General features: G+C 43.9%; 1 protein-coding gene across 3 annotated transcripts in view; it reads left to right on the plus strand.

Annotated features, from left to right (window-relative positions):
- The window catches only part of SETD2 (SET domain containing 2, histone lysine methyltransferase), a 1,034,666-nt gene that overhangs the window by 100,710 nt on the left and 906,398 nt on the right, over nucleotides 1-27,558 (plus strand). For all 3 annotated transcript variants that reach the window (XM_085628742.1, XM_085628741.1, XM_085628740.1), the window contains 3 exons: nucleotides 15,158-20,001; nucleotides 22,007-22,138; nucleotides 24,481-24,609. In XM_085628742.1, coding sequence (XP_085484868.1) covers nucleotides 15,929-20,001; nucleotides 22,007-22,138; nucleotides 24,481-24,609 — 4,334 coding nt within the window. In that variant the 5' untranslated portion in view covers nucleotides 15,158-15,928. The remainder of the gene's footprint in view (nucleotides 1-15,157; nucleotides 20,002-22,006; nucleotides 22,139-24,480; nucleotides 24,610-27,558) is intronic.

Raw genomic sequence — 27,558 nt, forward strand, 5'->3', positions numbered from 1 at the left:
GATCAAGCGATCTTTTGCTCTAGGGAGGTCCCTCCCCCCTCTCAACATAGTCTCTTCTAGGCCATTGGTGTACAAAGAGAAGAGGAAGGGGGCCAGGACGCAGCCTTGCCTCACTCCCCGCTCTACCCTAAATGGTGCCGTCAGTTCTCCTTTTGTCCCGTACCTCACTCTCGCCGTGGCTTCACTGTATAGCTCCCTCAAAGTCCAAAAGAGGGGGGTCTACCCCCATTGCGCTCAGCAGTGACCAGAGCTTCGCGTGCGAAACGCGGTCGAATGCGGAGGATAAATCCACATATACCATGTAGATGGGACCGGGTTTAGCATGGGTATATTTTGATGTTAACAAGCTTAGATTTAGGGCCTGTTCGACAGTTCCAAAGCCCTCCCTGAACCCGAACTGTAAGTCAGAGAGGATGTTTTTGTTTTCTACCCATTGCTGGAGCTTTTCAAGAAGGACTCTGCCAACTACTTTGCCCAAGGAGTCGAGGAGCGAGATTGGTCGGTAGCACTTAGTGTCTTGTCGGTCCCCCTTCTTAAAGATTGGGACCATGATGGAAGATGACCATGACTCTAACAGGCCGAGTTTCGTTGTTGCTATGCAAACTCTTGTGAGTATTGGTACCCAGAGGTCAGGAAGATGTTTAAATAAGTCGACTGGGACCCCGTCAGGGCCTGGAGCTTTCCCACTCTTACTTAAAGATAACGCCATTTCAAAATCCTGCAGCTCAACATCCATTGATATTGGGTAAACTACTGGGTATATGTTAGGATGGTGTTCTTCACTAGTAGATGTCAATTTGAAGATTTTTGAAAAGTGGTTCACCCACGAATCCTCGTTGATGGCCACGTCTATTTTTGGGCCGTTGGGGTCCGTTAGCAAGGGGGATTTAACTATTTTCCAGAATGCCTGGCTGTCTTTCAGAAGTGCACTCTTGTGCAGAGCGTTCTACAAAGATTGTTTCAGTTCTTTTTTCCTTGCTTTTCTAGCAGTGTTATACTCCCGTCGAAGAGCTTGGATGTTTGTTTTGTCTCTGTTTGGATTTCCGAGAGCTTTCCTCAGGTTGGTCTGTGCCTTGGTACAGTCTCGGTTAAACCAACCTATGGAGCTTGTTTTATTTTGGTTAGGTGTTTTGGTTAGCAGTTTTTTGACTTGCTCTATTATTGTGTTGAAGTTTTCCAAGATTTGATTCGGCTCCGCATGAGGGTCAAGACAGATCAAAATGTTATTATAGGCAGATTTTACTAACCGTTTTGTGAGAATATTGGGATCCACTTTTTCCCATTTTATGGTATATCCATTATTTTTGCCCAGTTCTAGCCTGTTCTGTGTTAGAGTATTTGCTATAATTGCCATCAGTGTTCTTGGTTGATTTGTTTGAAAGTTTAGGCTTAGAGCAGAATGATCACTAAGATTGTTTTCCAAAATTTTAAAATTGTTAATTTGATCTTTGAGGCCTTCTGAGACTATTACGTAGTCAACGGTGGTCTCGTGGCCCCTTCCTCTGTAGGTGGGTTCTAGTTTATTATTTGACTGTTGGATGGGGTTTATAATTTGCAGATCCAGATCGGAAAGTATTTTGTTTATGGCTAGCCCCACTCCTGAATGGATAAAGTGGGCTATGGAGTTCTCTTATTCATCCACCATTCCACAGGTGTCGTTGTTGGGGCAGGGATGTAGATTGAAGTCTCCTCCCCAAATTATATGGGCATTTTCGATTTTCTGTTTGGGGTGCCAATGTTCGGTTATTTTTTCTTGAATTAGGGAAAGAACGTTCAAGAAGTTGTCATCCTCTAAGTTGTTATATAAGTTGATTATTGTGATGAAGAGTTTTTTCCCAATTATGAAGGTGAGGATCTGGAAATTTGATAATAGGTCTACCTTGATGATCTTCATGTCAGAAATTGTATTTGCTAGGTAGATTACCAGTCCCCCTTTAGGTCTACCTGAAATGCTAGGAAGGGCGGGGGATGTAAATGTCCTGTATCCCTCAAGGTGTAGGGGCGTCGTTGCCCAGGTTTCTTGTAAGCAAATGATTTGGGCGTCCTTCAAGAAACCAGCGGCCGAACCATCCTCTATTTTGTTTCGGAGACCCGCCACGTTCCAAAAGATCACAGGAAGCTGTGGGGATGTGTTATCTAAGGCTGAGATTTTCATTTGTGAAAGGGCTGGAGTGGAGATGGATGGGGCCAAGGTTGTTTGTGGGGGCTCCGGGGATTTGATTATTGGTCAATCGACCATTTCCAGGCCGCTGAACCGGTTCATAGTCGGTATGCCTGGCCAGTTTTGCCCATTGATGGTATCTCTATAGTTGGGTCCGTATAGTTGGTGGGGTGGTCTCTCCCACTGCTCCCAGTTTCTAGGTCTATTTTGTGGGCCCATAATCTGCCACAGGACTTCTCTTTGCTGGTGGTTCTGATTTACTGACCACCAGGGATTATCAGGGTCACTATGTCGCGGCAGTAGTTTTGGTCCAGCGACATCTAGCTCCCACGGCTGTGGAATAGGTTTCCGCCAGATGTTATCAGTGTCACGTATGTAATTGTTGTTATTATATCTTTTTGGGTAGAAGTATGACAAAGACCTTGTGGCGATCCCCCCTGTGGTGTTATTGTATTCCCAGGAGCAGATATACTCAGCTATACTGGGGTCCTCAAACGTGATTACAACGCAGTCTCCCCGGATAGTTTTTTTCCTATGGCCCACCCACGAGGTCCTGCAGACTGATGCTATTCTGCTTTTCCAGGGTGGCGGGACGGGGCGGTTTGTATTCAGCCAATACTGGACTTTGTTCTTCAATGACCAGTTGGGTTCCGTTCCCTCACCTGTAAGTTCGGGGACCCCCGTCATGACTACCACGTATGGACATGCCTCAGGTGGCATGTTTAAAGTAGGTCTTTGATCAGTAGTCCCTTTCGGGGCTCCTTTTGTTTTTGGTGGATTTGTGTTTGTTGTGACAGGGGTTTTAGAGGCAGGTGTGTTTATGATTGGGGTATTTACTATTGGTGTGGGTTGGGAATTAGTTTGTGGGGGAATGGTCAGGGGCTTGGGGATCGGTTTTTGTGCAGTGGGAGGGTTTGGTACTGTAGGGAGTTTTACTGTGGGTTGTTTTTTGGTCTGCGGAGGAGGTAAGGTTACAGGTTTCTTAAGTATGGGGAGAGTGGTCGTGGGATTTGAGGCTGGTTTTGGAAGAGCTTGTGGGGGTATAGGTTTAAAAGAACCGGAAATTTTTGTTAATTGAATCTCGATGTTACTAAGTCTAGTTTCTAAAGGGCGAATATAGGAATTTAGGAGGGAAGCTATCTCCTTGATTAATCTCGCTGCTTCTCTTTCTTTGCCTAATTGTTGTGGGCTTGGGGGATCTGGAATAGAGGTATCTTGAAGGTCATGTGGTGGCTGGTGTATTACTACTACGTTGTTAGTTGGGGGGGCAGAGTGATGGGGTAATACTGCTGGGTTTGTATCACCAACCAAAACTATGTGCTCAGTTGCTTTAGTATTTTCAGTGTGGTTTGGGTTTTTCCTAGCGTTCGTTTTCTTTATGGCTCCCTCCCGCCTCCCTCTCGTTTGCCTAACTTCTTCAAGGGTTGGATCAGGGAAGCTGTCTGGGGTTTTTTCTAGGTCACTTTCTGTGAAAGTTACAGAGAGTTGGGAGGCTGAAAGGTCTACATTGTTTGGGAGGCTAAGTCTGTTTGCAGCCACAGAGGTTTGGGTTGGCGCTGACTATATATCTGGAGTTCTTGCGGTTGCTAATAGTCCCATTGAGGATCGACGTGCGATTGCAAGTTCGGTTGAAACCCTCCCCTCAATTAGACTTATACTTTGGTCGATGAATGTATTTGCTTTGGCGAGAAAATCATCCATTGGGCCTAGCAGTTTTTCTCCTATCCCGTTTTTTTAAAGTTTTTTTTGCTTGCTAGATCTCGTATTCATTTTCCGATGAGTGATTATAGGGAGAACTTTGTGTGGCGACTGTTAGCTTGTAGGAGAGGTCAGAGAAGTGATAGATACCTGTATTTGGATGTCCAAAATATAGAGCTTAGGGGGGTGGGCCGGACCGGACTCTCACGTTCTCGAACGGCCTCAAACGGCCCGCTCTTTGCCCGCTCTTTGCCCGCTCTTTGCCCGGTCTTTGCCCGGTCTTTGCCCGGTCTTTGCCCCGGGCTGCGACCCGCGATGAGCGTACCGGGGATCGCTTTTAAGATGTGATGGATTGTGGGGGCGAGGGACTGTGAGGGGGCGCGGCTCTCGCGGGAAGAGGACCAGCTGGAGCTGTTGTATGCTGGTCCTCGCAGTCCCGGGGCCAGCGCCTCACCCTCCTCTGCGGCCACGCGGTGTTTCCCGGCGTCCTAGCCGATCCAGCAGCGCAGGGTAAAGGTGGTTTTGCTACTCCTGTAGCGCAGGCGGTAATTCAGGGCTCCAAAACAGCAAAGGCAACAGTCTATTACGAGTGGCACCCGCGAAGCGAAGCGGGTGCCGCGAGATGTTAAAGGGCTTGGCTGGGGGCGTGGCACTGTGAGGGGGCGCGGCTCTCGCGGGAAGAGGACCAGCTGGAGCTGTTGTATGCTGGTCCTCGCAGTCCCGGGGCCAGCGCCTCACCCTCCTCTGCGGCCACGCGGTGTTTCCCGGCGTCCTAGCCGATCCAGCAGCGCAGGGTAAAGGTGGTTTTGCTACTCCTGTAGCGCAGGCGGTAATTCAGGGCTCCAAAACAGCAAAGGCAACAGAGTCTATTACGAGTGGCACCCGCGAAGCGGGTGCCGCGAGATGTTAAAGGGCTTGGCTGGGGGCGTGGCACTGTGAGGGGGCGCGGCTCTCGCGGGAAGAGGACCAGCTGGAGCTGTTGTATGCTGGTCCTCGCAGTCCCGGGGCCAGCGCCTCACCCTCCTCTGCGGCCACGCGGTGTTTCCCGGCGTCCTAGCTGATCCAGCAGCGCAGGGTAAAGGTGGTTTTGCTACTCCTGTAGCGCAGGCGGTAATTCAGGGCTCCAAAACAGCAAAGGCAACAGAGTCTATTAAGAGTGGCACCCGCGAAGCGGGTGCCGCGAGATGTTAAAGGGCTTGGCTGGGGGCGTGGCACTGTGAGGGGGCGCGGCTCTCGCGGGAAGAGGACCAGCTGGAGCTGTTGTATGCTGGTCCTCGCAGTCCCGGGGCCAGCGCCTCACCCTCCTCTGCGGCCACGCGGTGTTTCCCGGCGTCCTAGCTGATCCAGCAGCGCAGGGTAAAGGTGGTTTTGCTACTCCTGTAGCGCAGGCGGTAATTCAGGGCTCCAAAACAGCAAAGGCAACAGAGTCTATTACGAGTGGCAAATAGCTAACTCTCCGCCTGCTCGGCGTATATAACGATCAGCAGTGGGTGGAAATAGAACTCAAACAGCATCTGCCTGAGGAGTATAGGAAAAGATCAAGTAGTTATCCTAAAGGGAAAGACTATGCTGCGGACAAGGTAAGCTGACAGTTGCGCATAGGCACATTCTTGAGAAGGCACACCTGGCTTAGAAGTTCTTGATTCAAATAGCCTACAGTTATAAACACTTATTTCGGTCTGAAATAGATGAATTATACAACAAATGATAAAGGACAATAGGACAAGAGCCTTGGAGGACGTACAAGCTAGAGGATCATTTAGAAGGTAAGCATTACATAATAAAGGGATAACAAAACGCCTACCCTTTAAACAACGGGAGCAGTTCAGCATCGTCACCCATCAGTCTCTCAGTCCACATCTGCCTAGTGGCAGCCATCCTGACAGCCGAGGCAGTCCTTTCAAGTCCGTGCAAAAGAGGCTACAGCTCAAACAACAGAAACAGCCCTCCATTTCGAACACCTGTAGGTTTAGGCTGTGTAGGGTCTTATGGGAATGGGTTGTCATCAACAAAGAATACTAAACACATTGCAAAACGGATATTGCACAGAACGAGAAAATACACTTACGAGAATCCCCCTAAAGAGACAAAGGTGCAAAACAAGAACACCTCGAACCTCTGCAACACAAAATTGAGGATCTGTGAAAAAGGGAACAATAGAGGTACCAAGTGATGAATATGAGCAAGCGATTTTTCAGTATACTTCTAATTCCAAAAAAATACGATGTTAAAACAAGCTGTCTGTCTGAGATTACCAAACCAGCTTCTAAAAACCAAGAATTCCAGAATTAAAAAAAAAAAAAAAAAAAAAAAAACGTGATGAAGGCTTTATGCTGATACTGTATCTAAAGGATATCTACTTCCTCATCCCCATCAACAAAAGTTGGATACCTTGATACTGTGATGGGGGAGGTTCTTTATCAGTTCAAAAGGTTTCCCCTAGTAAATAAAGTATGCTCTGAGAGGGTTCTAAAAAAATGCCTAGCAGTGGTGGCAGTACTTTTAAGGTGACCGGGCATACACATGTATCCTTATCTAGTTGGCTGGCTAGTGAAGGCATATTCTTTCACACATTGCCAAAAACATCAATCAAGCTACAAAAATACTATTCAGTTTTTGATTTGCCATCAAACTGGGAGAAATTGTCAAGCAGCCTTGCCCAACAGAAAACCTAGGGGGCGCAATTGGATACTGTAAAGGTCATGGTCTTCCCACAACAGAGGAGTGCAACTGTGCTGAAGGAGCAAGTTTACCCTTTCGAGATATCACAATTTCGGACTGAGAATAATGGTGGAAATTGTAGAAATGATGGAACCATTCATCCCACTAATACTCTAGGCAAAGATACATGAGACTAATACAGGAGTGGTTTTGAAATCAGTGGTTTAAAATGTTGGGGGAATGAGACAATCTAGTAGTTCTCACAAGCAAATTGAAGGAGAAATTAAAAGGAGGGACAACATATATCCAATACTAACCATTGCAACAACTGCATCATACTGTGAAGGGTGCACATCTAGCAGATCTAAAATTCAGAGGATGATGGATGCAGTCCCTCATGTAAACATTTGGAACTGAAGATGGTGTTTCTGACTCTAAAGGCTTTACACATATTGGTAAGGTAGTGCAAATGGTAGCCGACACCACCCCATCTAGGTTCTGCTGTAACAACCCAGGGGGCACAAACATACGTACCATCAAAACTAGCACAAGGTATCTGTACATAATCAATTAAAATAAACATTTTAGTAGCACAATACATTTATCAGCAGAACAATATGTAGAAGACTGCCTCAGCAGACCAATAATTTTACGTGAATGGGGAAAGAAGAAAGGTGTTGTAAACACCATGTTTCAGATTTCGGGAACACCAAAAATAACTCCTTGCGACATACACACATGCAAAACGCTAAGACTTCGCATCCAGGTATGTACGCTCAATGAATTGTTCAGGAATCTTCACTTACACGTTTGCACCAATTCTTCTAATTGCATGCGTAATCGAAAGATGCTGACATGGCCCTGATATTATTAGCTTCTCAGACTCCCAGGATACTCTCACCCGACAGTGATGGCAGAATAAAAAAAAATAAAAAAATCTATATTCACCAATCTACTAATACTGCCAAGAGGAAAGTATGCCATGCAGAAACAGGCAGCCTCAACATGGCAGCCTGGCTCTTGAGAACTTGGAGTTCAATCACACAGGACTACCACAAAGATGTGTTATGCATCAAGGTGTTCAATTGTTTTCAAGTTTACAATCTCCAGCACATACTGCAGTCTTGATCTGGTTTAAGCGCAGTTTATAAAGCAACCTTTTGAGCTGATGCACAAAACACAGCTAAAGCACCTTGCTCTCAAAGCTGTCTGTTCAAGACATGTATGGCTGTAGATACACATGCTTTGTCTAATCCAAGCATCCAATGTTGGGCTCGAATTTGTGCAAGTTGTTTTTCGTTGAAGAAAGTCTTGAGTCACGAGGTATGGTGACTCCTCCTCTTGCTGGTAATGTGGATGGCCATTGGCTCCATTGTTAGATTCTTTTCTACCGCCGTCTTGTTTGGGCGTGTGCTCCTCTAGTTAGGCCTTAACTTTTTTATTGTTTTTGGTCAGGGTTATTTCTAGATACCCATCAGCGTTCGTCGATGTTGATCTTGTCAGAGCAACTCTAGTCGATTGCGGTCCCTGGGGAACGTTTCCCTTCAGGGCAGTTCTCAATTTTGACGTCTCGTCTGCGCCATGTCCATCTGGTGATGGAACAGACGTCCTTTCTATTTCTGCCCTCTGTCACGGCACGTTTCAACGCACCAACCTACATCAGGTTGTAACTTGTGCCTCTCTACGGAACATCAGGAAGCTACTTGCGAGGCCTGTAAGTCCATTCGGTCCAAATAGCCGCTGCGTGACCAAGTAGCTTTACGGCTCAAGTTGTCCTGTCGCAGATCCACAGGCGTGCTGAACCTCTTCGGCTCCAAAGAATTCCAACAAAAGGCACTCGCCAATGAGCCGGCAGCAGATGAGGGCACCTTTTTTCATGAAGACAGCTCAGGATCCAAATCGGAGATGCAGGACCTCCCACCAGACGAATCTGTGAGGACTGTTCCCCTCCACCCTGTCTGCAGCCTTGCCAAACCGTCCAAAGGGTCAACCTTTCACTTCCGACCAACCAAAGTCTTCACACGGGCCACCACTGCCCTCGGGCCGATATTGGCTGTACAGCTGCATCAGATAGGTCCAGTCCAGATCAGCAACAGACTCATGCTGCCCAGTCATTGGAGTTGAACTGAGCCTTGTAGTCGAGAGCGTCGGTGCCGAAACACCGCTCTTCCACAGCACTGAAAGCGACCTCATCGGATCCACGACCCTCGGCATTGAAACCATCAGTATCGAAAACCACGTTGGAGCCGAAATCCTAGTTTTACTCCTTCTCCAAACACCCGCTCGGATCAGAACTTGTTGAAGCTGGGCTCCAACGGTTGCAGGAAGAAATAAACACTAGACTAAAACACCTGGTCATACACCCAGACACTGGTCGTATTCTAGCTAGACCTCCTTATACCAGAGTACAACCAGCTAAAAGGCAATTAATATTTGAAGAAGCTTTGGAGATACCAATCCCACCAAAGCACAGAAAATGGCGAATAAAGCTACAACCCCACCTCTCCTCAGCCCACCACCTGTTGCACCACGTGTACACTCCCCGCTGCATTCACCTCCTGTAGACCCACAGTATTCTTCACAGGGTTCCAGCCACTCTGTCAAGGGACACGGGGATGCTGGAGACCAATTCTTGATTCCATCACACAATGACCCATAGAACATCTATGCTACAGACCCACCTGCAGACACAGACTCCGATCTTTATCCGGCCAAACTTTCCCCTCCAGATGCTACCACCACCTATCACAACATTATGTGTAGGGCGGCAACTTATCACAAGGTTCACCTCCACACCAAACCACTTGAGGATGACTTTTTATTTGAAACCCCTTCCTCTAGCCAACGCTCGACGCAATACCTGCCGATGCTCAAAGGCATGCTCCGATATACACCTGACATTTTCAAGGACCTGGTTAAGGTCCAGGTCATCACACCAAGGGTCGATAAGAAATACAAACCGTCCCCTACCGATCCTACAAACATGAAGGGCCAACTAGCACCTGACTCTTTAGTGGTCACCACAGCAAAGAAAATTGCAAAGTCACAAACGTCTGGTGAAGTACATAATACAATTTGGAATGATCCAATTCAGTAGCCAAGTTTTTTTTTATGTATGCCAGCCATGGTATTTTATGCTCCATATCACAGCCGAGACAATCCTGAATTACTTCCCTATTAAAAGTGATGTGGTCCCACACCAGAAAGAGATCTATAGAACTAATGGGGCTATTCTTACAGAGTGTTCCACAAAACCCAAGCGCAATTCATCATACATTAAGGTGCCAGTGCTTGCGGCACCAACCCCAAGTAGTTTTCGACAACATCGATTCTCTTCCCTTTGTATTTTTGAACCGTTACCATAACCCCAGATGGCTGCACCATACGCAAGTACTGGCAGACATTTCATCATAAAAATCTGGAGGAGAGGAACTATGGATTTATTGCCTATTAGGGCAGAAAACTTAAAAAGAGCATCGCAAGCTTGATTAAAACATTGACCTCTGACAGCCATACATGGGCTACAGTGGCTATATTGGTCGAAAGTGACTCCAAAGTATGTAAAAGAACTAACACTCGATTTTGCACAACACTTGATACATAAGGGCCTACCTTTAGAGGTGATCTTCCCACAGATCATTGTTTGGGTTTTAGAGATATTAATGTCTAAATCAATGGCCATTCATAACATTTACAAACATGTCCACCAAGCTCCTTGGGCCAATGGCTGTGTGGGATAATAAAACAGCATCATCTGCATACAGTAGAGACGGAAGCATAATTTACCCTAGGCATATCCATTCTGTCTTCCATCAGAAACGTATGCAGGCCATTGATATACAGTAAAAATAGGAGAGGGGGCCAAAACACGACCCTGCCTGACACCTCTTGGGAGGTTAAAGGATTCCATACACCAACCCCAAACCCCCCCCCCCATTTTCTGGCCAAACCTAACACTTGCAGCTATCTATGCGTGCATGGCTCGTACGAAATCCAGCTAGGATTTTGGCAATCCCATGTCAGAGGAAGGTAGCATTGATGAGCTCAAACTCCACCCATGAGTAAAATGTCTCAGTGGCATACCCCACATGTTACCAAAGTAAAACTGCCCTTCTTCATCAGGAGCACCTTGAGCTTTGAGATGTAGAGTAACTGGCTCACTGTAATTGGCACCTATCACAATAGGTACCGCCATGGTGAACGGATTTAATTGAAATTGTAATAAAAAAATTAGAAAACCCACAGAATGGGGAGTAACCTGTTAGAAGTCATGCTTGGCAAGCATACGCAAATAGGTGCTCTTTTCTCCACAGTAAGAGGTAATTATGATTACTAGGGACGTCTCCATAATGACGTAATAATAGTTTGTTTGTGTGAAAAGTGAAGGAAATTCTCAAGGCGTAACTATAAGATACCAGTCCCACTTTGGGCACCAACTGTTCCGTAAACTACGACCTTGGCATAGTTGCACAAGGTTTGCTTTCCCACCCACGGGTGACACAGGTCAACTCAGTTCAATGCACCAGCGCTGAATGTTATAGACTGGTTTTTGTCACCTGCAGAACCCCACCAAATACATTGTGGGAGTAGAGTCATTGTGTTTAGGTTACAAACAGTCCCTGTAACAGGGTCAGGGGCACCGTGGCAACGGAAACAGACCTACTTTGTCATTAACAATATCACACACTGCACTAAGAAGAACAGACACTTTTAACTGAAAGTATTTATTACAACCGGATGATCCGGTTTCTCAGCACATCTAAAACGGCTACACAGGATATCTCGCCACTCACGGTTGGGAGGCAAGGGGAATGGGGGCTCTCTACAGTGGGCTCTGACTCTGGAGAGCTGGGGGACCTCGCTGGGAAAGGTGGGCCACTCTTGGACTCTGGCTGGAGGTGACTGGTGCAGTGGTGGTTCCAGGCGTCTAGTTTCTTTGTTCTAAGCAGGCTCAGAATCTTTCTTTGGAGTTCTTTTTTAACAGAGCTGCTGTTCGCAGGAGATGCGGTCTTTGTTGAAGGCAGTCAGTTCTTCCAGGAGCTCCGGAGGTTGCTTGCTGCAGGACAAACTGACTTTTGGCACAGCAACTCTAGAAACTACAGACAGGCCGGTAGGGTTGGGGCCAAGTTAGTTCTTCTCTACAGTCTCCTCTGCTGTGCAACTTATTCTGCCCTTTTTCTTTGTAGATTGCAGTGATCTACCATCCTGAGTTTAGGACTGCCCCTTAAATATTGTATTTAGGGGGTGTGTTGGGGTCTCCAGTTAGTAGCCAATGGGCTACTTACCTTAGGGTGACTACACCCTTGGTGTGCTCACCCCATGTGGGGGAGTGAGCACTTTCCCTAACTCTGATTGGGGGATGCCCTCCATCAGCTTCACCTCGCCTCCCCCACTAACTTTTCCAGCCTGTCTTCCTGCCGAAATTGGGGAGGGGACAGGAAGGGGGCTTCCTCCTGCTAGGAGGAGGGATGGGGGTGGCAGTGCAAAGGCGGCACAACCTTCGAAGCTGCTCAGCTCTTCCTGGCCTGGGGGAGGTGTCCGGACCTCTGCCCAGGAAAGGCTATGTTTCTGGACCCACCTCAGGGGTCCAGAAACCTGTCTCGTGGTGGCAGGCTGGTGTTTACCAGTTAGAGTACCCACCCAAAGCTGGTTTGGCTTAGGGGTCTCCTCTATAAGGGACGTCTGACTGTAAGGGTTAATAAATCTGACCATGGAATCAGTGCAGGTTTATTATCCTGAGATGTTTGATATAAAACATCCCAGGATTCAGTAAAGCCATTATGGTGCTGTGAAACTAGTAAGGACAAGTTTACCGACCATATACTCTTATATAGCTGTACTGCACTTATAATATCTAAGAATGGTCTTAGATATATATAGGGGCCTATCTGCTCATGCCGATCATGAGGTATACCGCACCGTGCCTTAAGGGTGGCTTACCTATGCCTCTGGCAGTGACTGGTAAGCATGGCACACAGGGATGTGTGACATGTTGACTCTTCACTTTTAGCAGCACCAAAACACACAGGCTGCAATGGCAATGGTGCATGTTTGTGGTGAGAGGTCTCGGAGGGTGGCATAATACATGCTTCATTCCTCAAAGGCCTTTCTCTGATAACCAGGCCCTTGGCACCAAAGGTACCCTTTTCAAGGAACTTAAAGGTAGGCCAGAGTTGTGCCAATTGTGGGAACAATGGTACAGGTTAGGGAAAGAACACAGGCCATGGGAACCTGATTGTCAGGTACCCCGCTCACACTCAGCCAAAGTGCATCAGAAATCTGGCAAAAAGTCCGGGGGGGGGTTAACTGAAACACAAACCACATTCCTGACACATGTGAATATATGAAGGATACCAATGCTGGAGAGCGATAGTTACAGGTAAGAAACCAGTTCTTCTAAAACTGCTTTTTGTCCACAGGATTTGGGGCCATGTAAGGGGTGTGCAGTCTGTTGGCACACAATTCTGATGATTGTGCTCAATCACTAGTATTTTTGCTAGTGTCTCTTTGCCTGATGGTAGGTTATCATTTGCTAATCAGTCAAGTGCATCTTTGTTGCGGTAAAGTGAGCACGGAGACCCACATCTGGGCATACCGGTCACACTTAGGACATCACACTGAAGTATGCATTAAAATGATGGGTGGAATGCTTGAATTAATCCCAGCCAGTGATAATTACTCTGGTCGCTTCCCAATCCATCGTTCTTGTGCATACCATGCCACCTCATGTTGGATCCAGCCATATGTAAATCGGGCTTGTCTCTGCTCCAATAGGAACAGTCCAACCTTAACTGCTAGGTCATCCCTTAACCCGAACTCAAGCAGCGCAAGACAGTTTTTACCCTGATTGGGGCTTTTCATTTGGGTGTAGGTTGGTTCCTGTGGCACAGTGAGTAAGTGATCCACATCTGGGCAGACCTGTCGCACTTAGGGCATCACATTAAAGTACACAAAAACATGATGGTTGAACTGTTAATTAATTCCAGCCACTGGTAATTACTTGTGGCTGCATCCTAGTCCATCTTTATTTTGAATACCATGCTACCTCAGATGGACTGGCATGCGGCTTGCGTAATTACCATGGCTGATATTAATTCAAGCATTCCTCCCATTACTTTTTCGTTTACTTTATTTAATACGGTGGCACCCTCTATACGACCCTCTTTTCTGTCAGTCCCCAGGCTTCTGTAGTCCTCATACCTGAATGTTGTAGGCCAAGAACATGTACCTTCTCTAAATGCAACATGGTAATCCCTGCAGCAGTGCAGGCTCGGGGCATTGACGCCAAACATAGCCACAAAGAGGTGAAATGATTTGAAGTTCCTCTAGAGTGGCCATTGTGGAGCCTGGTTATCCCCTACCCTCAGCCAGGACTGGTTTGAGGTGATGTGAGCGTTCCTAGACTTTCTGGCACTTCACACGTCTCATTGACTTAAAATGTGATGTAACTACACTGCATTAGTTCCCATTGTCTTAACGCTTGTTTAATTTAACTCTGCAGTGTGAAATCTGACCTTTGCGTTCTCTGTTTAACGCTAAATGGCATAGTCTCAAAAAGTAGATACATGTGTTTCAATTTATTTCAAATTAAACCATTAACATAGTCTGTAGTAATTCTGAAACCTCTGTGGATATTGCAGACCAGCGTTTTGTGAATAAAAAAAAAATATTTTTCCCGTGGACGTACCAAATTGGATCTTCATACATGGACTGTTATTTGCCCCAAAAGTGGCTGTTCAGATGATAGGTTTGTGAAAAATCAGGATTTGTAACACAAACGTTAGGGTGGTTGGCTTCAATGTTGAGCATATTAAGGCCTGCGTGGAAAAGTGGGTATATGGTGCTTCATGTAGAAAATAAATGATACGATAATTGATGTACATTAAAATACCAAGCTACAACAAGCAACATTTTCAGTGCAAATGTGTTGGAAACATGTAGGCTGTAAGTCTGGTCAACTCTGACTGTCAGCAGGGGCTGACTGTAAACCAAAATCCGCCATGCGAAGATTTTTCAAACCAGGGCACATTGTGGAAATCGGGCTAGTTGGTTGGCTGGGTCATAGCCGCTGGCCTGCCCCGAAAGCAGCTCTCTATACTTCAACCCATAGGTGAAATTCCAGAGTTTAAGAATGACTGACCTGTATGGCCCGGACTATAGTCTAAACTGTACTTCTCGCAGACGCCTGCTAAACCACCACATAAGAGAATTGTGGTATGGCGTTAACCCTCTGTACCTGATTCCATCCATATCCGGTCTTCCACATTCAGGTGAATGAACTGGATTTTTTTTTCTTTTATTACAAAATAAAACCAATGATCAACAGAGGAACCTTTATATCCCAACATTCCACAGTCCAGCATTTCAAGCGCCTTTCTTTTATGTCCATGGAACATTTTGCCTTCTCATTTTGATACCCCAGCCATTTGGAAATGGCTGTGAATGTATTTATAAAGTGTGTTTGTTTAAACATGCTCAGTCTCACACACCCTCTCACACTCTCCATAATTATAAATATTTGTTTTAGAATCACTTGCTGTAGATGTATGTTTAGAAAGAATGCTGCCTGATAGTTTGACTATTAACATTGAAATACGTTGATTGTAATTCACTCATTGCTTTTCTTTCTTTTTAAAGGGGAAAAATGAAAATGGCCAGAAAGGAGGATTCATCAAAACACAATTTAAGGGCGTTTCATCCAGTCGCTTCTTACCAAAGGGCACAAAAGCAAAGGTTAACCTTGAAGATCAAGGAAGGCAGAAAGTGTCGTTCAGCTTCAGTTTGTCAAAGAAAACTTTACCTAACAGGCTTCTGACTGCTTTGGGCAGTGATGCTCCCCAAGACTCTCAAAACTATCCATCTCTACGGTCTCAAACTGAAAAGATTGCAAAATTAAAATTGGACTTTGCAGAATCTACTGGTGCCACTGAAGATCCACCTCCAAAACTAAAGCTGGACTTGGGCAAGATCCATTTTAAGAAACACCTTCTCAATGTCACACCTAATCTGACTGAGGCAGAATCCCCACTTCCACCCGACTCATTTCAGCCAAAAGCTGCTGTGCCGGTATCCCCAACAGTAGGAGCTCCAACTTCACCCCCTCCTACTTTACTAAAATTATCCACTGTTTCACCAGCTACACCGCCAGCAGCAGTTTCACGGACCTCCCCAACAAAAGCAGCACCTATCATAGCAAAAGCACTGAAATCTCCAACAAAACCTTTAGCTGCTCTAACAACATATACTTTAAGCACATCACCATCATCTACATTAGTAACCCCAGATCGAACTTCATCGGTAACCTCACCAGCACAAGCAGTTGTAACCACACCACCAAGTCAAACAAGAAATTCAGCACTGACACAGACGAGAGATGCAGCATCGAAACTCCAACCTACTGGATCACCTATGCCAGCAACTGCCGATATAGCGTTAACGTCTGTCCCATTGTTATCAGAAGTAAATGTGCCAGGTGTAAAAGAGATACTGACCTCAGTAGTTGATAACTCTGTTGATGATCAGATTGTAGAGGATTCAGTAGCTAAGATATTAGAGTCATTTAAATTGAAAAATGTCCCACTGCAAATGTCTGTTTCACCACTGAAGAAAGATTCCCATATTGGGATGGAGGTGGAACTTTTGCATTCTTCGACGATTGTTTCTCCTAGTTCATACCCTGAAAAACAGAGTTCAAAGGTGAAATCTCATCAGGAAGTACCTGGTTCTGAATCAGATGGTGACTCAGTACAGACCTCTTCAAGTCATAAGTCATATGAACTAAAATGCTCAACAAGTGGAGAGAAGGAGAATAAAACAAGAACTATGTCTCTCAGAAGTGATGATACAGGCAAATATTCATCACGAACAAAATCTGAAAGGGATGAGAAACATTCTAGTTATACAAAATCCGAGCGTGAATCTAAGTACACATCTTCGCGTTCAAAGTCAGATAGAGATAGAGACCGGGATAGGAGACGTAGTAGATCTCACTCCAGATCTAGATCCGACAGACCTTCTAGAATAAGTTCATCCTATTCAAGATCAGACCGGTCCCATCGATACGAGTCTGACAGAAGGCACCATAGGAACTCCCCATATAGAGAGAAGACTCGATATTCTCGTTCTCATGGAGACAGTAAGACAAAAGATAGCTCAGATTCGGAAGATGATTACCGGAGAACCCATTCCAAGACTAGCGACTCAAAGCGTCCATCTCGCTCCTCACATTATAGAGAGACTCGGACTTCATCTCATTCAAAATCTGACCGGGATAGTAAATCACAATCCTCTTCCTCGCATACTGATGTTGAGAAAAAAGAAAAGCCCTCCTTAAGATCAGAAAGAGACTCCAAAAGGACGTTAGAAATAGAGACTCCAAAAAAGAGCTCTCCTGTAAAGAATGTTGCATCTAGAAGTAGGACTTCTTATTCTAAATTTGACAGCAGTGACCACTCGACTCCTACTAAGCCCATCCCTTCGAAAAGTATTTCCCCTAAGCTTGAAAAATTATTTCCCTACTCTGAATCATCAGAGGAAGACACAGTACCATCATTTACTTCAGTGGATCTAGGCATAGCTCAAAGTTTGAAAACTGACCAACATGTGGCTATGACAAACACCCCCAGAAACATTTCTCCATGTTCCCAGTCAAATCATTCCTATGAATCAGAGATTCCTAGGTCTACAGAGGACTCTGTGACACCTCAGACAGATAAGCAAGAAGAGAAGGGTAACCGAGGAACTGTGAAGGTAGTGACAAATTTATTTAATACTGACTGTAATGAATTAAAAGACTTGCTTTCCAGAGAAAGTGATGTAATTAAGTCCCCTGAGGGGAGAGCAGAGACTTTGGCACTCTTCAGTGCAACTGAACCAAAACCTGATATCCAATCCTCTTTTAATAAAGCAGATGAAATATCATTGATCCAAAATAGGGATAGGGTTGCAGTGCCTTCTAATGGACTCAAGGAGGCCTACAAATGTCAGTTTGCAGATGAGTTGCTTCTAAAGTCTACTGAGGCGAGTATTAGTTTGATTGAATCGAGATCGAACGTTTCTACTGATGCAAGCATAGTAGAATGTTCTTTCACAAAACTTGATGATTACAAAGGAAAGCTTTATAAAGGATCTGAGGATTCGCGCATTTCTTTTGATGAAACTAATGATGCACCCCTGTCCCAAAATTCTGATTCTGCATCCCCTCCAGCAAAATTTTTAAATGACCTCTCTGAAACCTATGACCCCACAGATCCAACTTGTGGAACTGATATGGACATAGACACTGAGGCAACTTGTGGAAGTGATATGGACATCGACACAGATGAATCTTGTGAAACCTTAATAACGTTTGAAACTGGGCCAATATGTGGTAGTGCTGTGGACATAGAGACAGGTACATCTTGTGTAAACATTGAGACAGAGACTATTTGTGCTTCTTTTGCAGCGAATGAACACATACCAGGGTCCGTTGTAACTGATGTAAAAAAAGCAGAGGATCTGACTTGTTTAAATGAGGCATCTAATGAAAGAAATGAGAGTGATGCTGTTGCAGACTTACATTTTGTTGTTTCCAATAGCACCACAAACCAGCCAGTTGCAGAACAAAAATCTTTAGTAAAAGTGTTACAACATGAGCTTAAATGTAAAACGGAAAAAATAGTTTCCTCGAACCCAGAGGCAGAAATTGAGGCACATACCTCAGAATGCGTGGAGCGTTCAAAGCTTGAATTAGAACATGATCTGGATGTCCTGGAAAAAAATTCTGGCTTAAATGTAGCAAAAATGCCTGTGGAAAAAGTGAAACACCTGTTGGTAACAGGAGATCCTGTGAATGAACAGCCAAAGGAAGAAACGGTGGCTGAAAATGTGAGTGCTGTAGATGGTGCAATTGTGGAACTACAAATCAAGTTTAGAAATGAAGTGGAAGAGATGCCTACTGAAGTGCCAGCTGTCCCAAAACCTCTGCATCCTTCTACAGTTGTTGAACCATCAGAAGTAACATCTTTGCCGCCCATACCAAAGCTTGATGAAAGTGGTAAAGTATCACAGCCCATTTCTGCAATTGTGGCATACTATTCAGATTCCGCAGAAAGTGCAAGTGAACCTGGAAGCAATAATAGCAATTCAGAGGATTCAGATTCTGATGACAGTCTTCCAATTAATCGCCTCCACTCTGTTGTTGTGATTCCAAAGAATTCTACTGTAACTGTTGACGAACCTAGTATCTGCCCCTCCCTGCCGGAGAGCCAATCGAGTCAGATGGCCAGTGATCAGACAGACGTTGAAGTTGCCATACCTGAAACCAGTAAAATCTCTTGTGAAGAAGAGCCTGAGCATAATAAAGAGGTCCAAACTGAAAAACCAGATTCCCCTCCATCCACTGATTTAGACAAGAGCTTAGTCAAGAATTCTGCTGAGCCCAGTGAAATGCAGGAGAGTCATAAGGCAAGTAGTCTGTATCCCCAAAGTGATGGAGTGGACAGTACAAGCCAAACTGAGCAAACTGTACATATCAGTGGTAAATCCGTAATGTGCCATGAGATAGGAGAAAAAGAGTCACCAGTCTTAATTGAATCTGTGGGCCAACAAGACGAAGATCCTCCAATTAGTCCTTCCAAAATTCTTCAAAAGACCCCAGTTGAATCTCATCAACAGCAGCACCCAAGTTCTACTCTAAGACTAGACAGTGGATCTGAAAAGGTGGATAGTGCAAGTGTACCGGACACAGGGCCAGACCACTCTGCTGCTGATCGATTTAATCCTGCAGAGGACTTGGGAACCCTCGGGTGGGATTTCTCCCAACCAGAAAAGCCAAGCAGTACATATCAGCCACCAGATAGTAGCTATACTGCATACTCTGATTATGATGGACAGACAACCTCTGCACACATTGAAAAGTCATGCCAACATTTGAAGGGTAATCGCTTTTGGGACTCAAAATCACATGACAAATTGCCAGATGCTGGTTATGATAAAGTTCAGGGGGCGATGCCAGACTCTTTGACAGATTATTATGAAGATGAGGACGACGACGAGGAAGAGGATGACTCTAACTGGGAAGATGACTGCAATCGGAAGCACCCTGGCCAACTTCAGCATCCTCACTCTGATGATGTCAAAGAAAAAGGCTCAGTTCAAGCCCACGAAATAAGCAGCAATTCAATGAAAGCTCCAGTTGTTAGGAGTGCGACTAAAGAAAATATTGGGAAGGTGGTGGACAAGAATGATGCAAAAGAAAGAGGACCCCCAAAGAAGCGACGGCAAGATCCTGAGAGTGACTTGGAAAGTGATGGTGACTCCGGAGAGGGAAATAAATTGATAGCTGAGAAGCCAGAGCCTTCACTCACCAGGCAGAGGTTTGTGGGCACCCTGTGTGTCATGGATCACTTTAGGGACCCACAGCACTGGAAGGATAGTTCTAAGCAAGGAAAAATGCCCTCTTACTTTGACCTCATCGAAGAAAATGTGTACCTAACAGAGAGGTAATCCATCACTTTGATTGTAAACTTTTGTTCATTGTTGTTAACTGGGTGTTGTGTATATTAACAAACTACAATTTATTTTTTACTACAGAGCTTCAATGAAATTGCTTTCGAAACTCTATTTACCAACATAAGTTATTTTGCCAAATCTACCTTTCTGAAAAAAGTTATTTAAAAAATTTATCGTAACACCAGTTAAAAAAAAATACTAAACTAGGTAAATGGTTAAGTTATCTGATATTTATTACATTCATGATAATGTACAGTTTGAAAACCCTGTAAGGCAGCAATCGTAGGGCCAGCTGCGTTTATTTTACATTTGTTTGTCACAATGCTATGGTACTAGAAATATATTATTAGAAAGTTTAGTCTGTAGTCCTTGATGTAAATACAGAATGAGTAGTATTAATAGAGGGCCCTTTTATTGTTGTCCAGGCTCCAGACACACGCATCGGACTTGTCCAATTAAAAATCAGGCTGCGTTCTTGATCAAAAGTGGTACTGGCTGTCAAGTCGTTATAAGATAAAAATAGGTAATTCGTATATCAGCCTGATAACATTAATAATTGCAAATCCTATCATGGCCCGAGCTGAGCGTATCTGTATTAGAGCAGGAGGCAGCCTTTGATCTTAAATACTGTGTGTACATATAGCTCTGAGTCACCGGTACCTGCTACTGAAACATGGTCACTAGAGGTATTTGTTTCTGAATAATAAAAGATTGCATTGAACTCTTTCTCCAGCGTGACTCTTAGGACATGCTTATAACTAAGATCAGTACCATTCCCCTCAGTGGGGTCCTAAAGGGGGCAAGCTGGATCAGTCCAACATAGTAGCAGATTTCTGTGTTGCAAAGCACTAGTATGAGACTAGACCGCCTCCTTTTGTAGGTTCTGAACTAGAAGTAAACTATGGACCAGTGTCAGAGCTCAAAGCATGCGCTTACGAAGGAACTGATATTTCCCAACTGCACTACATACTACTGAGAGTGTTCATTTTGAAATTAATCAAGTGGCAGCAATCGTAGGTCTCCTTACTCCGAAAGCCCGCATTAATATAACGAGCATATTGCCTTACGCAGTTACGAGAGTGTATCTCTGCAGACTTGATCCTCTGTGCTTAGAGGTTCATGGACCCGAAAACCATTCATCCCTTACCAATAGCACCCTACTCTGAAACCTTAGCCAAATTTGTAGTTTTCCTTTTTTCCACATTCTCATAATCCTGAGCATCCCCTACAGGATCCCATGAGATCTTGTTGAGTTCCTATTGGGATTATACTACGCTGATGCATAGCAACTAAAATACATTTTCTAGGCAACAAAATGACACTTTTCTCTGACTATAATTTGTAGCCCTTTTCTTGTTGGGAAAACACTGCCTTCTTCCTATATGCTTCCACTAGACATTTGTTTGAAAGCATGTGCCATGTTATTCACAAAAAATGTGTGTGAAATGGATTTTCTTTTTCATAATTTACAGCAATTGATAAATTGAGCAAACATAAGTGTTATAGAACTTCTCGGCTGCACTTATTCTTCTCAGTCAAAATATTTACATCTGCTTAGTGGATCTTATAGGCCACACTGGTCTGGCAAGTACCAGCACCCTACTTGAGCACTTTGTCTTACTCATGGTAGTTAGCTGGATTTCAGTGACTAGATAAGCTCTTAGAGTAGCAGATGTGTTTTCTGTTACCCAGTGCAGAATAGAGGCGTCTAAAGAAAGGGTACATTTTCTCAAACTCTTGTAGCCAATTTCGATACAACTTGGTTAAAAGAGCATCCAGGGTTGTTTGATCAGTATGTTTCATAAGCACTAAAAGATTTATACATGTACACAAATGCATTTACCTCACCCCTCACCTTGCACTTGGATTATTGAAATTGCAGTCCTTTTGCAGAGGGGGACTTGTGAACTGTATTTTCATGGTATGATTTCCACTGGTCGCTGCCCTCCACAGTTGGTTCTTTCTATCACTGACTTTCAATATTTTCTTTCAAAGGAAGAAAAACAAGACACATCGTGACATTAAGAGAATGCAGTGTGAGTGTCCCTTGCTTTCCAAAGAAGAGCGGGCCGAAGGGCAGGTGGCATGTGGAGAAGACTGTCTGAATCGCTTGCTCATGATTGAATGGTAAGTTCTCAACTGAGAAACTAGTGTTTGGTTGCTATTTCTTTAGGACAGTTTTGTTTTGGAAGTGGCTAGAAAGTGAATAGTTACAGATGAAACATTACGGTAAGGTCATTACACACTTTTAGCCATTAACAAATTCAATTCTTGTTGCTGCATCTCTGCTTTTTAATAGCTAAAGTGCTTCTATCCCAAACCTAAAATGAGTAACAACTTTTTTCTAGTGAATTGCTTGCTGATTTGCCAACATTTGTGAAGTACTCAATTTAGTAATGAACACTTCCTTATGATGTCTGAACTATGCATGCATAATGCAAAGCAGTCAGTTAAATTTCTGCCTATTTAAATGGTGCTCGTATGGCAGCTTACAGGCAGTTTTAGAGAATGCTCTCCGCTAAACAAGGAATGTAGGCTGCAGTGGTAGTATGCATAGTCTTGGTGAGGGGTCTCTAGGGTGGCACAACCAGTCCTGCTGCCCCAGAGGACCATCTTCGGTACCCATGTCCTAGGTACCCTATGTACCACTTGCTAGTGACTTACAGGGGTAATTGAAGTTGTGTCCATTGTGGTATAGTTTTAGGTAAAGAACACTGGTACTGGGAACCTGGAAAGGAAGGACTTAGTACACCTCAGTGAAAGTTGCATCAAAAGCCAGGCAAACAGTGGTGGGGGGGGGGGGGGTACTGCAACAGAAACCCATTATCTTACAAAGGGATATTATAATCCCGGCGGCGCTGGCTCAGCCGCCATTCGGGGATACGATTCCGACCACCTCCCGTCAAGATCACTGATCCTGGCATGGTGGGGTCTTCCCCCTGACCGCTGTTAGTCCAACTGCCGGAAATATAATCCGGTGGTCGGACTGCCAGCAACGGCTTGTCGGTGTGTTGTCCTACAGCCATTGAAATAAGCTGCTCTGTATGTCGGCTGTTTTGCTTCTATGTGCAGAACTTGGTCACTTTTTGCTGGTGGAGCAAAACTCTGTAAAATTTCAAAATGTGTGTGTGTCTGTCTGTCTGTCTGTCTCTGGCTTGAAGCGTGCTTTCTGTGCAATACTCGTGCTGTATCAGAGGGAACCTTACCCTGATGTTTACTTCTGGGATGATTGTGTGAGGGGGAAGCTTGTAGAATTGTTGACTTGTGCTCTGCCTGTGGAGTGCAGGATACGGTTGTGCCTCTGCTAGCTGTATATATTCTTTGTGTTTAAGTTAAGCGTGCACCTTTTATTTGGGTTTGGTTGGATGCAGGTTGTGTGTATTGCTCCTACATATGTTTATCTTCTTTCCTTAAGCAAAGTGTAAGCCTGCTGTTTTGCCGTTTACAGCACCTTGTGGGAGGGCTTGTGTGTGAAGATTGCACTGCTATTGCTCATGTTGTCTTTTATATGTGAGTCGAGCTTGTGCGAATGCTGCTTCTAGTCCCTTTCTTCTGTGGCTGATGCTTGCACTGCCTTAGACATATGTGTACTTCTGTTTGATGCCAGCACTGCTGATGGAGAGTAAAAGTCTGAGTAATTTTCTTGCCCGCTGCTATTTTAATACATTTTTTGGGGGGTGGATTAGGGATTTAAAGAAGAGCGGTAACACATGTATCTTATCTGCCTGTAGTCCTTCACCACAACAACAGTGGGTATTGTTTATAGGTACATGTGGTTTGAACAGTGTCTGTTGTGAAAAATGACTTATAAACTGTGTATCTCACTTGCTCCAGTGTGTAAAAGAGTTCTACGTCATTAGCCACTCACTGCTTGGCCTCTGAGTTCAAACTTTCAACAAGCAGCAATATCATGCTGTTAAAAGTATTATTAGCCCTGTTGAGACTTTATTTTATTCTCCTGTTTATTGAGAAATGGTCGTTTTCCGAACTTCTGGTATCGTCCCATGTTATGTTGAAATATTTTGTTGAAATATTTTCCTCCAATGGATACAATATGCTTTGGTCGAGGGCCCAAAATGTGGGCTCAACCTATGCCATATACAGCCTGGCCTTTAGTTGTAGAATTCTTGAGAGTTTTTCAGTCCAAAAATGATACTCCTTGTTGGGGCAAAAGTCCTCTTAATAGATGGGTGAAACTGTGCGGTCCTGCATTTATCATTATTTGTCCTTCAGTGAATTCGTTTGAGCGGACTGGTGGTGTGCTAGCTATTTCATGTTGTGTTTGTCATTTAGCAGATTTCAACAGCATTGCCGTAGGTTTGCTATCTCTGAATTAGGCAGTGTGTAGCTTTTTTACATGCCATACTCCAAATATTCCAAACCTAGTACATAGCCTAATGGCCAGTCTTTTCTGCCACTGTTGGGTAAACATTTTTTGTTTAAATGACACTTCCTTCTATTGCTTGCAGTTCTTCCAGATGTCCAAACGGAGAGTATTGTTCAAATCGGAGGTTCCAGAGGAAACAGCATGCAGATGTGGAAGTTATCTTGACTGACAACAAAGGGTGGGGTTTACGAGCCAGTAAAGATTTGACCGCGTAAGAAACGTTTCAGTTCTTTGGTATTTGTTGCTATTTATTTAATGTATTTTCCTGAAGCAGACTCTGCTACTTGGCTCTCCCTGATGTATATTCATGAACTCTGCGGGCCACCTATACCTAACCCTTGACCCTTGAGTGATTTTTTTTTTTTTGTGTTTCTCCTCCTAAATATTATCCTACAACGAGGAGTTAGCAATTAAAACAAGCAAATAGTATGCATGTACCAAATCAGTGTTGAGCCTGCCTGAAGTTCAGAAATACACTTGTGTGAATGATGGATAACGTTTAGGGCGGTATCCAGTTTCAGTACTTCAGATTTACTCTCTCGATCAGTTTGTCTGTTTACTTTTCCTTATATTGGATATAGCATGCTTATTTTTTAAATGTTCACATGCCATTAAAACCGTTATCCCTCCCCCGATGCTTGGCATTAAATACAGTATTCTAAAACCCTGGATAGGACTAGATCAGAAAATATTGTTGGAGCGAAAATGTGGGTAAATCTATTCATCCTCATCCTGTATCCAACCATCCAATCATCCAATGTTCTGTTTTCTTTCTGCTCAAGCCTCTTCATCAACATATTTCGAAGCCAAAATTTCTTACCCAGAATATCGCCTGACAAAAATATTGTATTTCATTTATAGTTCTTAAAAATATCTTCAAATTTGAGTTAAACAGAGAAAATCTACACTCATTAGGACAATATGTTTGCAAACTATATTTTGGCCACAATATTTTTCAGAAGGTTTGTTAGTTGTATATAATATTGTGGCATACAACCCACTTGGGGTTCAAAAGACAATATTTTTAGGCTTGCGAGGAGGGATGCGCTTTACAACAAAAGTTCAGAATTGGACTTTTAAATAAGTGCAAATAAATCCCATTTAGAAAATAAACAGATAAAATAAACTAGATTATTATTCATATTGCCACAGAAAGAACACAAGCTAAAATTATTTTCAGTATGCAAATAAAGAAGTAGTTTTTAACCAGGTCCCTGTTTGCATATCTCCGTTTAGTATTGCTTCTGAAAATTGTTATCCTGACTGATTTAGTGATTGAAGAGGGAACATTTCATTAGTGGATCCTGTGTCCTAAAGGACTTTTAAAAAGACCGGTATTCATGATATGGTAGAAGTCAATATTTCCTGTGATTGTTTGAAGGCGATAGCCCCATATTGTGGGTACGCACAGAACAAAACTTCTGCTTCCCTCACACTTACTTGATTAAATGAATTTGGAAACTTCTCATGAGTGTGTGAATGGAGCAGAGATATGTTGCCTGTGCTAATGGGTTTGGTCCGTCTTTGATATAGGAAGAGGCTAATTGCGCAAATTGAAATTGTTGTACAGCGCTGATAATTTTAGTCAGTGTTGTCAACTTGCTTCCCTGATTCAAAGCATTTATTTTCCTCCGTACTCTGCCAATAATTCATCCCAGATGGTTGAGTATGTTTACACTAAGAGGACCGATAAATGTTTCTTCAAAAGACTGTTACTTTTAAGACTTTTTTGTTAATGGGCCCAACACGTGCCTCCCCTTCTTACCTTGCTGCCTACCCCTCTCCCCATGATTACCTATGGTCCCAGTTCACTTTCGGTTTGTTACACTTACTAAGAACTTGTCTCCCGCTTCTGCACGTGATGATGTAGAATGATTTTAAGTAATTGATGAGTTGAGCAACTTCTTAGCAGCTGATCTCAAAACAGACTAGCGGGTCTTGTTGCTTGGGCAGATTTTATCTAGTAAGTTCTTGCTTTTAATTTCTGTGCAGGAAGGTAATTGATGGTCGGTCTGGTGAAGCAGCAATGCATCAACTTTGTAACAGAGCGCCTATACTTGCACTTTTGGGGAAGATGGATTTCAGACCAGGCATAGTAATCTTTTAAGCATTGGTTCTCTGCGCAAGCGTGAGTGTCCTGTCCCAACTCTTTAGGACTTTCACATGAATGTTTAGTGGATAAATCCTCTAGCATCTCTTGGTAGGAGAGCACTCGGTCACCAAAGTTGGTGTCCTGCTACATGCTTACACTACTGTACAGATCTGCTTATAATTTTGAACATCTTCGAACCGTCTGGAAGCACTCTGGGTTGATCAGACACCCGAAGTTAAATCCTTGTTGAATGTCTTAATTGCACCCACTGCTCTGGTATTTTGGTATTGGTTATGCCCGAGTCTGGTGTGGTGCACACATTAGCCTGAAAAATGCTGAAACCTCTTGCTGGTACCCATATAGCATACTGAAGTGTGAGAGCAAAAGCTTCAAGTCTCAGGAACACGTTTCTGTGCCAGGTTGTCCTTTGGACAATTCTTCTTAGTACAAGACAATGAAAAGTTGAGAGAACGAAAAAGCATAAAGATCACAGTACTGCTACACCTGCTCCAGTACAGCTTGGAGTCTTACTTTTTACCCGTATCCAAGATTGGGTTTTAATCTGTCCAGCAAAAAGTGATCATTTTGCCTTGTCGTAAATCCCTAGGAGATTCTGAAGGTTGAAGTGTGAATCTTCACAATAGTTTTCTTTGACATCCAAGGAATGGTTCTATCTTCAAACTCCATCACATTACTTTTAGCAAGAGGATCTAGGTTCTCTGAACTTTTATTTATCGTACACCTCTACTTCTCCACCTCTTCAGCCTTTAGTTTAAGGATTAAACTAATATTTTTAATGATATTGTCAAATGCATAGCTTTGCTTATAACCAATCGGCTAGTGAAGACTTTAAAATATTGTTACAGCGTCACTAAACATAACACCTCCTGCACTCTCACCCCAGAAATGTCCTCACACGTCCATCATCCTTTAATAAAGAAACAGATTTAAGTCTATCAAAGTGCACGTAAGCTCATACCTCATATGAATCTTCAATCGTCGTCCTCCTGCAGGACCCATCTCTTTTCCTTGGTATATGGGTCAAGTCTGACAACACAGCTCTAAGAA

This window comes from Triturus cristatus, chromosome 10 (genome assembly GCF_964204655.1).
Source record: "Triturus cristatus chromosome 10, aTriCri1.1, whole genome shotgun sequence".
Lineage (NCBI taxonomy): Eukaryota > Metazoa > Chordata > Amphibia > Caudata > Salamandridae > Triturus > Triturus cristatus.